Source organism: Elephantulus edwardii, unplaced genomic scaffold (assembly GCF_000299155.1).
Source record: "Elephantulus edwardii isolate Elephantulus edwardi_28Jun2011 unplaced genomic scaffold, EleEdw1.0 scaffold00029, whole genome shotgun sequence".
Taxonomy (NCBI): Eukaryota; Metazoa; Chordata; class Mammalia; order Macroscelidea; family Macroscelididae; genus Elephantulus; species Elephantulus edwardii.
In genome coordinates this window covers 12,002,997-12,015,339 of record NW_006399779.1, presented here as the reverse complement: position 1 = coordinate 12,015,339, position 12,343 = coordinate 12,002,997, and the positions used below count along the sequence as shown (strand labels likewise).

General features: G+C 38.9%; 1 protein-coding gene across 1 annotated transcript in view; it reads left to right on the top strand.

The window, feature by feature from the left end:
* Positions 1-12,343, top strand: part of FBXO3 (F-box protein 3) — a 30,509-nt gene that overhangs the window by 12,544 nt on the left and 5,622 nt on the right. Inside the window, exons 4-9 of the mRNA XM_006883742.1 lie at positions 3,573-3,687; positions 6,426-6,630; positions 7,255-7,300; positions 7,899-7,983; positions 9,003-9,125; positions 11,374-11,489. Of these exons, the coding sequence (XP_006883804.1) occupies positions 3,573-3,687; positions 6,426-6,630; positions 7,255-7,300; positions 7,899-7,983; positions 9,003-9,125; positions 11,374-11,489 (690 nt within the window). The remainder of the gene's footprint in view (positions 1-3,572; positions 3,688-6,425; positions 6,631-7,254; positions 7,301-7,898; positions 7,984-9,002; positions 9,126-11,373; positions 11,490-12,343) is intronic.

Genomic DNA, 12,343 nt, shown 5'->3' with positions numbered 1-12,343 from the left:
GTAGCCCCTGGACCTTGTCATCCTTGCAGATGGGCATGGAGCACGTGTTTTACTTCCAGCACAGCTCTTTGGACAGCAGGGAGGACGCGATCTTCCTGTGAACGTGTGAGGGGGCATTGAAGTGGCATTTGCGATTCTTGCTGTGGTCCGAAGTCACTTCAAGGTGACTTCTTAGTTAGACATCCAGCAGCATCAGACTCTCCACACACCTATTTCAGTAACTTTTAAAATTTCCTCTTTTTTTCTTCTCTAAAAGATTATTTTACTATTTTTGTTCTGTTTTGGTTTCCTGACTACTTAGGTCATAAATTTTCAGCCTCCATTGTTTTCTTCAACTGTATCTAAGGATATACATTTCCCTCTGTGGTATCATGGATTTATTGTTCAAAATGGCCTTCCTACCCATCAGCTTTGATTTTTTTCACCACATGGCTGGGTGGTAACATGAAATAGAGTGTGTATAAACAACTCCCATCTATCAGTTTTACACTAAACAGAAGATGAGAATCACACAACCAGCAATAAAGAAGACACAAAGAATGTAGTACACATCCTTCAGGGCTAGAGATTGCTATACCAGTCAGACCACGAACAACAGCTGTAGTGGAGAACCAGACACCAGCAAGAGACAGAGCTGACTTGGGATTGCTGCCCTGTGGAAACAGCCACAGATCACCCAAGCTTGCTGGCGGACTAGGGCAAGGGGCCTTAACTGACTAGGACTAAGACACTTGTAACACTGACAAAAGCCAAGAGACTGAAGGTCAAAGGGCCTGCAGATATGCTTGGGAAACTGAGTTTCCTGTTGCCGACCTGTTAATGTCCCTAAAGAAACCTCACAACTGTGATCTAGGCCTATGATATCTGTATGGCTATTGTAACAAACTTTGCACCCAGTAGTGAGCGGTGTGAGATCTGAGTTGGTGTTAAAATGAGTAGAAGTAGGTGCAGAAATGTGGGACCATATGTGACCTCATAGGAATTATTTTTGTAATGTGGAAATTATTGAACAATATCGTTAATATCACATGCAAGCCAAATATCCAAACATGGCTAGAACAGTACTCTGACAGGGAACTGCTTTCAAAGAGGCTGTACCATGAGGGTATCAATGCTGATGTCAGTTGGATCTCAGCTAAAAGCAGAGAATACCAAAGATGTCTCTGTTTTATTGACTATGAACTGCGTGGATAATAAAGTTATGGCTCACATTGAGAAGAATGGGAATTCCAGAACACGTAATTATGCAGAGCAAGGGAATACCGCATGATTTCAAAATCAAGAAAGGTGTCAGGGCTGTATCCTTTCTCTATGCCTAATCAATTTATATGCTCAGCATATCATTCAAGAAGATGGGCTTTATGGAGAAGAACATGACATCAGGATCAGAGAAGACTTCTTAACCACCTCTTATGCATATGATACAACCATGATTGCTGAAAGGGAAGAGGATTTGAAACACTTGCTGAAGAAGTTCAAAGACTATAGCCTTCAATATGGATTACATTTCAATATCAGTAAGACAAAAGTCCTCATCACAGGGCCAATAGGTAACATCAAGATTGCTGGAGAAAAGATTTCATTGTCAACCATTTTATCCCCCCCTACTCCAAAAGTTCATCTTACTTAAATCACAGTTAACACCATTGGTACCAACAGTCAAAGAAATCAAATGATATATTGCATTGGTAAAGTCTGCTGTCAAGAACTTATCTAAAATGCTAAGGAACATTGATGTCAGTTTAAAGGCTAAGGTGCCTGATTTAGGCCATGGTCTTTATAGTCACTTCCTAAGCATCTGAGAGCTGGGCAATGAATAAGGATGTCAGAAGAATTGATGCCTTTAAGTTGTGATGTTGGAGAAGAGTACTGAATATTCCATGAACTGCCAGAATTACAAACAGATGTCTTTGGATAAAGTACAATCAGTGTTCCTTAGGGGCTAGGATACTGAATGTTCATCTCACCTACTTTGGTCATGTTGTGAGGAAGGACTGTTCCCCTAAAGGAGACGTTCTTGGAAAGGAGGAGGGTGAGTGAGAGAGAGGAAGACTCGCAATGAGATGGGTTGACACAGTGATTTACAACAATGGGCTCAAGTATGTCAGAGATGATGAAGATAGCACAGGATACACAGGATAGGACAGTATTCTGATCTGTTGTTGATGGGGTCACTGAGTCGTGCTTGACTTGATAGCCCCTAACAACAAGTTGGCAGGGCAGTTTGAATCCATGAGCTACTCCATGGCAGAAAGAGGGGCAGTCTCTTCTCATGTGATTTACAGCCTCTGAAAACCTGTTGGGAGGGTCAGCTATGAGTTTGGTTCTCACTTGAGGGCATCAAGTTGAACATGTTGTATCCCAGCCAAAAGTCCTTGAGTTTGACTCAGTCCCTTTCTCCTTTAGACTCCAGACTTGCAGACTCAATTGCTCAGCCTCCCTTTTGCTTTCAGAATTTGTAGTTAGGACAGAGACAAGCCCGCCCTCCAAGTCAGGCTGCCCTCTCCTCATTTCCCTTTGCTAGATCCCATCATTGCCTTAGTAGTTCTGCAGCCACTTCAAAGCAGTTTGTTTGTTTGTTTTTAGCTTTTCATTATTTACAACAAGAGGGTTGGTAGCTATTGGACCTGCTAGGCCATTTGCTGGAAGTAGCTCTCTTCTCATGTTGTTGTTTGTTGTTAAGTGCCGTCGAGTCGAGTCGCAGGCAACTCATAGCGACCCTATGAAGGAGAGTCCTCGACGCTTGGGTGCCTTTCATCCTCTCTCCAGGTTCATAGGGTTTCCGGAGGCAAGCTATAATGGAAGTGGACGCCACTCCTCCTTCCACGCTTGTTTAATCGGGGAGCTCCACCCCAATCTCAATCCGCACTGGGTAGCCAACCATTAACGCATTTGACACATCCGTGTCACAGTGTTCAGCCTCACAGCAACCACAAGTGACCGTGGGACGGCAGCTTGTACACCAGGGCTGTACGACCTAGAGGAATGTCTGAACATAGCGTCTTTAATTTCTTCCTGCTTTTAAAAGAATAGAATCCAGGTCAACAGCCTCCTCACAGTATTACCCTATATCTTGTATTTCACATTACATGGTTACATTGAGACTCTTGAGCCACATCAGTGGAAAGAAGCATGAGTATATTAGATTTAGAAAAATAAGTTGTTATATATGCAGTCGAGTTGGGACCAACTCATAGCTGACCCTCCAGCAAGTTTCAGAGGAAGTGACTCCGCAAAATAAGACCTAGCATAAAGTTAGCATTATAATGTACGGGGGGAAATTATTGTGGAATTTATTGATGCCCATCTTTCCATATTTAGTGCTAGTGTTTTCTCTTTTGAGAGGAACCTGAGGAATTGCCTTTTTCAGAACATTTTAAATGGTAAAGCCAATCCAAAGAGGTAAAATATTTCTTTGAATTTTCAGTTCACATCCCTTATTCCAGGTGTGCATTTTGGACAGAACTTACTTACTCGGAAATTGTTTCATCAGTTTGTGCATGGATAGTATTTCGTCTTAGATTTTAATGTTTAATGTTTCTTTACAGTTTGCTTTTTCTGTCTTTTTGCAGAGGGGACAAGAGAAGAAGACCTAGATGCAGTGGAAGCTCAAATTGGCTGTAAGCTTCCTGATGATTATCGATGCTCTTACCGTATCCACAATGGGCAGAAGTTAGTGGTTCCTGGGTAAGATGGTCCCAGCTTTCGTTATTCTAAAGATACAGGTTAATGTCTAGAAAGAAGATCAACAAGCTATGTTGTTGTTACCACCAACAGAGTGAAGGAGTCAAAATTCTCTCCTCTCCCCTTTTTTAACTTCTTTCATGATTTGGATGAAAGTTAACAGAACAAATGGTTTTTTCACTCAACAGTTCATACACATTATGTTTCATGACACTGGGTACATCCCCTCATTGTCCTGGCAGTCTTGAGATTTCTTCCCAGTCCCTGTTTCCATTTATACTTCTTCCCTACCTTTCCTGCCCTCTGTACTTTACCCCTGAGCAAATGCTGCCCTTTCATTCTTGTATAGTTGGCGGTTCTGGGGAGTGCCTTCCTCCATATTGTTCCAGATCCTTTAATGTGCTTGAAAGTTGAATCCTTGTGATTACAGTTGCAGACCTAATGAGTAATTAATGGCCACATCCTGAGGGGTTCTGCTAGTCTTTTGCCAGCCTGGTAAGCCTAGTCTTGGGATGATTTTATGTATTGCTTCAGTTTTCACCCACGCTCTCAGAAACCATCTACTGTGGTACCTTTCAGAGTGGCCAGAAGTGGAAGCCAGACACTGTCTAATTCTTATGGTTTCCAAGTCATGGGGACCAACGTTCACATGGTTCTGTTAATCCTTTGGGCTACAGTTTGTGATTCTCATCATTTGTCTTTTATCTGGACAGGAGAGACCAATAGTTGCACCTCAGATGAGTGTTCAAAAATGAAGATTTTTAAAAACCCAGTAGATGTCGAATGTTGTTTTTTAATTTTTCTCTTCCTTTTGGTAGTACCTCACAGGAGTAGCCTGAATTTTATTTTACCAAAAACACCATTTCTCATTTCAGCAGTCCTCATGTTATAAACTTTGACTTAGGCACAACTTCTTAATGCCCTTTCATGTTTACATTTGTCCTCACATTCAACCAACTCCTGCACAAAACAAATTCATCACAATCACCTGTTCTTGCTACACATGTCACTCTTAAATCATTAAAAGGCTGGAAGCATTTTCATGCACGAAAGCAAAACTAGGGAGCGCGGATGGCCTAGTTCAGATGGAGTTGCACGGCTGACCCAAAGGCTGTGCCTCACTGGCAGTTCAAGTCCTCCAGCAATTTCTTGGTAACAAGATGACCAGTCTTCTCTTGCACGATTTACAGCTTTAGAAATCCCACTGGAGAATCAGAGACAGTGATGAGATAAAGGAAGGCTATATAAGAAATGTATCCACCTAATCCAACTTACTTGCAAACTCCACTTATCTATACACTTGTGAACAGATCGCATCCATAACATGTGGTCTGCTTGTAGTTCAAATGAAGTCTAGTTGGAAATAGAGACTGTTGAAAGGATATAGGGTAGAGGTGTACATGAGTGTGTGTTAGCTAAAACTTGACAATGCTTGAAATATCCTCTTACAAGTGACGTAAATGGTTTTGGGAATTTGATACAGTTTCTCTGTGTCCTGTACATTAAAAGCACTAGTTTGCTCAGAACTGCATATATAGACAAAATAAGGTTTTGTCACATTTAAGCCCTACATAACTAAATAGTATTTTTAAACTCACCTTTAGAGGGTTAAGTATTCTTTGTGGAACCTTTTGATGAAAGCAGACCATGCAGTTAGCTGTCATATTTGCTCATAGTTTCAAATGTGGAATGCTTTGAAAAAGTTTGTGCCTTTTGTACTTTATGAAACTATTTAAGAGCCGTCACACTTGTGAAATGCTAATCAGAATTTAGGGAGAAGTTTGCATTGGTTTTATCCCTTTGTCTCTGAAGAATTCTGTGAGGATCTGTTACGTGAGTGCAGAGAAACCTAGAGGTCATGATATTGACAGGACGGACAGTATTCAGAAATCAAATCCTAGGTCTTGTATACCCCAGTCTGTTTTCCTATCCAACTGAAACTTGATAGAGTTGAAAAATTGTCATACTTCAAGAATAGAGGAGAACTTTGTTAAAAGAATTGATTAAAATTAACCTAGAAAACGGGTCATAAATTTTAAAACAGGAATTTTTATGGATATGTAACCCAAGCCATTAGACTTAGGATAAGAATTTCATCAAGGGCTGGGCAGGCCTTGAGACCTGTGTTGCTATCATGTAAATATAGTAAAATCAGTTTGAATCCAAGACATGTAGAGTTTATGAAAATTTGGACAAGGTTTAGGCCGATTTACATTTATGCCACTCAGTAGAGCTACCTGCTGGCACTGGGTCTGTGCTGATTCATGATAACTTTCTGTCAGGCTCCAGGACTGGAAATCTCCACTACAGAGAACTTACTCCTTTCAGGCAGCTGATGGGTTCATATGACCAACTTTTCACTTAGTGTAGCATATAGCCCACTAGATACAGAGTCAATGAAAGATTGCAAATAAAGCTTTTAGAGAGAATTTATCTTGGAATTTATATTTCAAGCGGTTCCTTTATATACTTGAGAGCAGTAAAATTTGATTTCTTTTTTTAAAGGATAACATTAGGGTCTTTAAATCCTCATCTTTTTTTACTCAGAAATAATTTGGATTTAATATCTAGAAATTGTTAATATTTGTGTCATTCCTGTTTGTTAATTGGTGTCTTGATCAGTGCTTACAAAGTAGATAATGTGAACTTACTCATCAGAGCAATAAGTGTTATTCTTAAAAAGCACAGCTGTTTGTCTGGTACTACAGTTTGTTAAATGTTTGAGTCTGTGTTCTCTTCAGGTTATTGGGAAGTATGGCCCTGTCTAACCACTATCGTTCTGAGGATTTGTTAGACGTTGATACGGCTGCTGGAGGGTTCCAACAGAGACAGGGACTGAAATATTGTCTCCCTTTAACTTTTTGCATACACACTGGTTTGAGTCAGTACATAGCAGTGGAAACTGCAGAAGGCCGAAACAAAAATGAAGTTTTCTACCAATGTCCTGTAAGTAGAACATGTGTCCAACCAAAGTTGCTTAAGATATGTTCTGATCATTGTATAAGCGTGTGTGCATTAGATATTTCCAAGATATAGAATGGGCATAGAGAATTACACAGTTTCTGACAGATATACCTAACTAGAGGACTAATATTCTGACATGGTATAAAATGCCAGAAGCAAACTTTTCCACCAGACAAACAGTAAAAGATACAGTATATATAAAGGAAAATTTATGAAAGTAATTATATTTTTTCTAATTTTTAAAAATTTAGATTTAAAATTCTGATTCAAGCTCAGTACAGTAAAAACTTTTAAGCCTTCTCTTCAGTAGGTATTTGAGTTTTCTGTCTCAAGATACAATTCTTTATTGAAGGCGTGGGTTACAACTTCAGTTAAACAACAGGAAATATCTTTATAGAGATATAGAGATATAGAGAGATCATATAAAGAAATCATAAGAGCAGGAGCTGAAAAGTATAAAAGGTCGAGTATTAGTATTGACTGGAACATTTAAGTTAGTTTTATTTCTTGTCTATTTTGCCTTGTCTAAGAATATGGAATTAGGAACATTGAGATTAAGGAAAAAAAGCTCCTTTCTCGATTATAACATTCTTTTTCTTAACCTAGGACCAAATAGCTCGGAATCCAGCTGCAATTGATATGTTTATCATAGGTAAGAAAAAATGGTCTATTTCCTTTTTGCCTCATGGTTGACAAACTAAGTTGGTAAAAAACTTAACTAGTTTTACTAGAATTTTACTTCCATTTGGGGAAAAAACTATGTCCTGTCCAATCTCATACTGTTAGGATTCTGATGTAGAACAGTGAAAAGTATAGATCACTGTGATGAGTACATATATGTTCCTTATAACATGCACATGTGTGGAGCATCCCTTTACATTACTAGCTTATCAGACTGCTGATAAAGTTGTTCTACATGTATCTAGAGATATAGGTAGGTACATGTAAAACAACTTTATACTTTCTTTTTTAATCTAGTGATATAGTAAAATACTGATATATTAGAGACCTAAAAGCCAGGCCTTTATTCAAAGGCACCTCAGGGTACATTTAAACTTCTAACCATTTGTTTAGCTACAGAACCCCACAGAAATAGTGTGGATAGACTTGACAATAGAAATTGACCTGATGAATTGGAATTTTACCTATAAATGTTTTCAGGTTCAGTTTCAGACTTGAAGTAGAGAGAAATGATAAATTGTTTCTGGAATTTCTCAGAAATAATTTTTTTTTCCCTTACTGGTTTGTAGGTGCTACTTTCACTGAATGGTTTACCTCTTACGTCAACAATGTTGTATCAGGTGGCTTTCCCATCATCCGAGACCAAATTTTCAGGTATTTCACTTAGGGTATTTTAGATTGAGGTGAATGTAAATGAGAACCTCCCAGATCATGAGAGATGCTTTCCCCAGGAAGGATAATAATAATAACAGAACTTAATTAACTCTGAGGAGAGACCGGTCCTTGGAGAAGGACATTATGCTTGGGAGGGTGGAGGGACAACGCAGAAAGGGAAGGCCCTCTATGAGGTGGACTGATTCAGTGACTGGGATAATTGGGATGGGAGTGTCAAAGACAGTGCGATTGGCACAGGACAGAGCACGGTTTAGGGCTGTTGTACATAGGGCCGCTATGAGTCGCAAGCGACTCGACAGCACATAACAACAACAACAACAATCTTAAATCTCACTTACAAGCCAAATTTCCCAAACACTTCAACAACCAATATTTATCTTGGAAGGATTGAGGGTGTGGGGAAGAAAAATTTTGGGTTAAAAGGTCATGGCTTTATAGTAGCTACATGGTTTATTTCACGAGGAAAAAGGTAAGGTGTCATTTAGTATATTTACATGAATAACAAGTTAGTAACTATTAACTCGTGGGGTAAATTATTGTCTCCAAATAGCAAGTTAGGTATTAAATGAGAGGTAAAATTAACAGCAGCTGGAATTTCAGCAACAATAAAGTAAATATATGTACCAGTTTTCAAGGAGTGATATATCGGTAGTATTTTTTTTGGTCAGAGCCACAATATATAGAGTTCATTTGGGTTCTCAGATGTTAATAAAGTTTTGTCAGCTCTGAAAACCAAATATTTTCATTTCCAATCTTATTTCTGACCCAGTCTTTACATTGAACGTTGAATCATTATGGACCTAGAGTTGTCAAAGTTTTCTAGTTAGTTTCTAATTCTAATCCTTAGTTTTCTTGTAAGCCTAATAGGACTATACTGTTAAGGTCCAAAAATATTAATGTGGTTTCAGTTTTTGATCTTAAGTATAAACTGTTTTGCATTTTATCTTTAAACCTTCTCTTTGATTTGTAATTCATTTCCAATGTTTTCAATGACATAGATATGTCCACGATCCTGAGTGTGTAGCAACAACTGGAGATATTACCGTTTCTGTTTCTACATCGTTTCTGCCAGAACTTAGCTCTGTCCATCCTCCTCATTACTTCTTCACATACCGCATCCGGTGAGAATATTAAAGGACTCACTTTTCAGTTAATAATGGGATATAATTCTTTGGTACAATGATTTTGCCCATTTGACATGATAGATGAAACACATTTTAAATTTTCAGGAAGGAAGATAAAGAATTTTTTCTAATATAAGTGCCTTGAGTTTACATTAACCTTAGATGATTTATTGCAAATATCCTATGTTTAAGGTATTGTACCAGTTAGAATATACAGGTGCAGTTACATATATGTATATGAAACTAATATCCTAGAGGCAATCTCACTGTTGAAGATAAAACTATGTATTTTAAATTTCACATAGCCTGACTATTCTTTTGTCGTGTTGGAACTGACTCACAGCTGACCCTCTAGTGGGTTTTCAGAGGCAGTAAAAACTGCATGGGAGGATCTTGCCCGTCTCTGTCCCACGGAGCAGCTGGGGGATTTGAACTGCTTGCCTTTGCATTGATAGTGCAGTTCCTTACCACTAAGCCACCTTGATTGATCAGAGGTCTTGGGACCTTGACTACAGTCAACATAAAATTGAGTATTTATTAAATGGTTTCTATGTTGGAGAAAAGCACTGAATATCTCATTGACTGCTAAAACAACTGACAAGTCTTCGAGATGGTGCAGCCAGGGTGCTCCTTGGAAACAAAGATGACAAAACTTTATCTTGCATACTTTAGTCATGTTGCTAAGAGAGGCTATTCCTTGGAGAAGGACTTTCATGTTTGGAAAGGTGGAGGGACAATGAAGGAGAGGACGCCTCTGAACCCTGTGGATTGACCCAGTGACTGCAGCAAGGGGCTTGAGTGTGTCAGAGATTGTGAGGATGGCACAGGCTAGGACAAGGTACAGGATCTGGTTTTCATAGGATTGCTTTGATGAGTACTTGACTCAGTGGCACCGAACAACACATGTTAGTCATAGGGAACTCAGGCAGCCTAGTGGTAAGAAGCTGTACTGCCAACTCAGGCATTGTGGTTCAGATCCACAATGTGGTTCAGATCCACAGGTTGTTCCATGGGATAAAGATGGACAGTCTTCTACAATTTACAGCCTCTGAAAACTCACTACAGGGTCAGCTCTGAGTCACTTCTGACTCAACAGCACATAACTCTAGTCTAGAAAGAGATTGTTAGATCTTTATTTCAAGAGCAGAAGATCGTTGCCACCAGTGGAACACAACTCACTGAGAGTGGAGTGCACAAAATGTAGTAGAAGCATTAGTGTGGGGATTCAACTGATAAGGCCACTGTCTTTTGAGAACTTACAGGGATAGATAATATAACATGTCTGTCTCCATTTTATTGGCTATGCAAAGACATTTAACTGTGTGAATCATAGCAAATTATGGCTAATATTGAGAAGAATGGGAATTCCAGAACATTGTGCTCATGCAAAACCTCTACCTAGACCAAGAAACTGTTGTGTGAACAGAACAAGGGAACACTGCATGGTTTAAAATCAAGAAAGATGTTTGTGAGGTCTGTGTCCTTTCTCCATACCTGTTCAATCTGTATGCTGAGTAAATCATTCAAGAAGCTGGATTTTATGAAGAAGAATGGTCCATCAACGTCAAAGGAAGACTCATCAACAGCCTACCTTATGCAGGCGACACAACTTTGCTTGCTGTAAATAAAGACTTGAAGCACTTGCTCCAGAAGATCAATAGCTGCAACCTTCAGTGTAGATTACATCTCAGTACCAAGAAATTCTCACTACTAGACCAATAGTTAACATCATGATCATAGGTGGAGAAAAAATTGGAACTATGATTTCATTTTGCTTGGATCCACATCCAGCAGCCATGGTAACAGCCATTTAGAAATCATAAGATGTGTTGCGTTGGGAAAATCTACTGTTAAGGATCTCCCCAAAGTGCTAAGGACCAAAGTACAATCTGGGTGTTCCTTAGAGGTGAGGATGATCAAGTTTCATCTCACATGCTTTGGGCATGTTGTTAGGAGAGAGGGGCCTGTCCTTGGAAACAGACATCATGACTGAAAAGGCGGAGGGTCAGCAAAAGAGAGGAAGAGAGGTGGGATTGACACAGTGACTAAAAATGTGCTCAGGTATTTCAGAAATTGTGATCTGGTGTTCCTAGGGTAACTCAGCACCACATCATCATAATAATAATAATAATAATAGCTTTTGTGGATTTCCTTTGGAAATTCCTCCCAAAGTATTTGTGTGATACTGTAATTGTAAAAAAAGGCCACCTTTATTTTTCACCACTCTACTCTCTTCTCCATCTAGGATTGAAATGTCAAAGGATGCACTTCCTGAGAAGGCTTGTCAACTGGACAGTCGCTATTGGAGAATAACAAATGCTAAAGGTGATGTAGAAGAAGTTCAAGGACCTGGAGTTGTTGGTAAGTAACTAAAGGCTTATACACAGATTGTCTTTAAGAAATTTTAGAAAGTACAAGTGTGACATTTAACTTGGGAAATATTTTAGTAACTAAAAAGGTGTAGCAAAAAGATAGCGTTATTATTTATTATTCTGGTTGTCTCCTGCTAAAATATTAAGAAATAATTATGAATTGTCATATTCTATAGTTACAAGGCATGTTGTTGTTGTTATGTGTCCTCGAGTCGTTTCCAACTCATAGCGACCCTATGCATAACAGCCCTAAACCCTGCTCTATCCTGCGCCAACCGCACCGCCTCTGACACACCGCATAGGGCAGAAAAAAATTTCCTATTGTTCACCTTTATTTATAAACTTTGGAGGTAAATGTTAAAATGAATAGCATAGATTTTTCTTTCTTAATTGTTTGATTATTTCAATCAGCTTTAACTCTGGTTACCACTGACAGTCTGCTTTTTTTAAATTACAGTTATGTTGAATTCCTGAATCCTCAAATTTTTTCAGTTTTCGAAGATGTGGTCCAGGAAAATTACAATATTTGAGCTATGTACTTCTGTATCAGTCCTAAGCATACACAGAACTGATTACAAATGAAAGATCTTCTCATTCACTGTGATGAATAGATTCATGTTGTACAAGTTTATGTAATAATTTGAGAATCTAGTACTACGGCCTTGAATCAAAGCTTTGTTCTTTTCCTGCCATTTGGCCTTTTGGTCTCCCCTGTGTCTGTTATCGATATTTGTTCCTATCCCAAAGAAAGGTGACACAACAGAATGTGGAAACTACAGAACAATCTCACTGATTTCACATGCAAGCAAGATTTTACTGAAGATTATCCAAAAACGGCTGGAA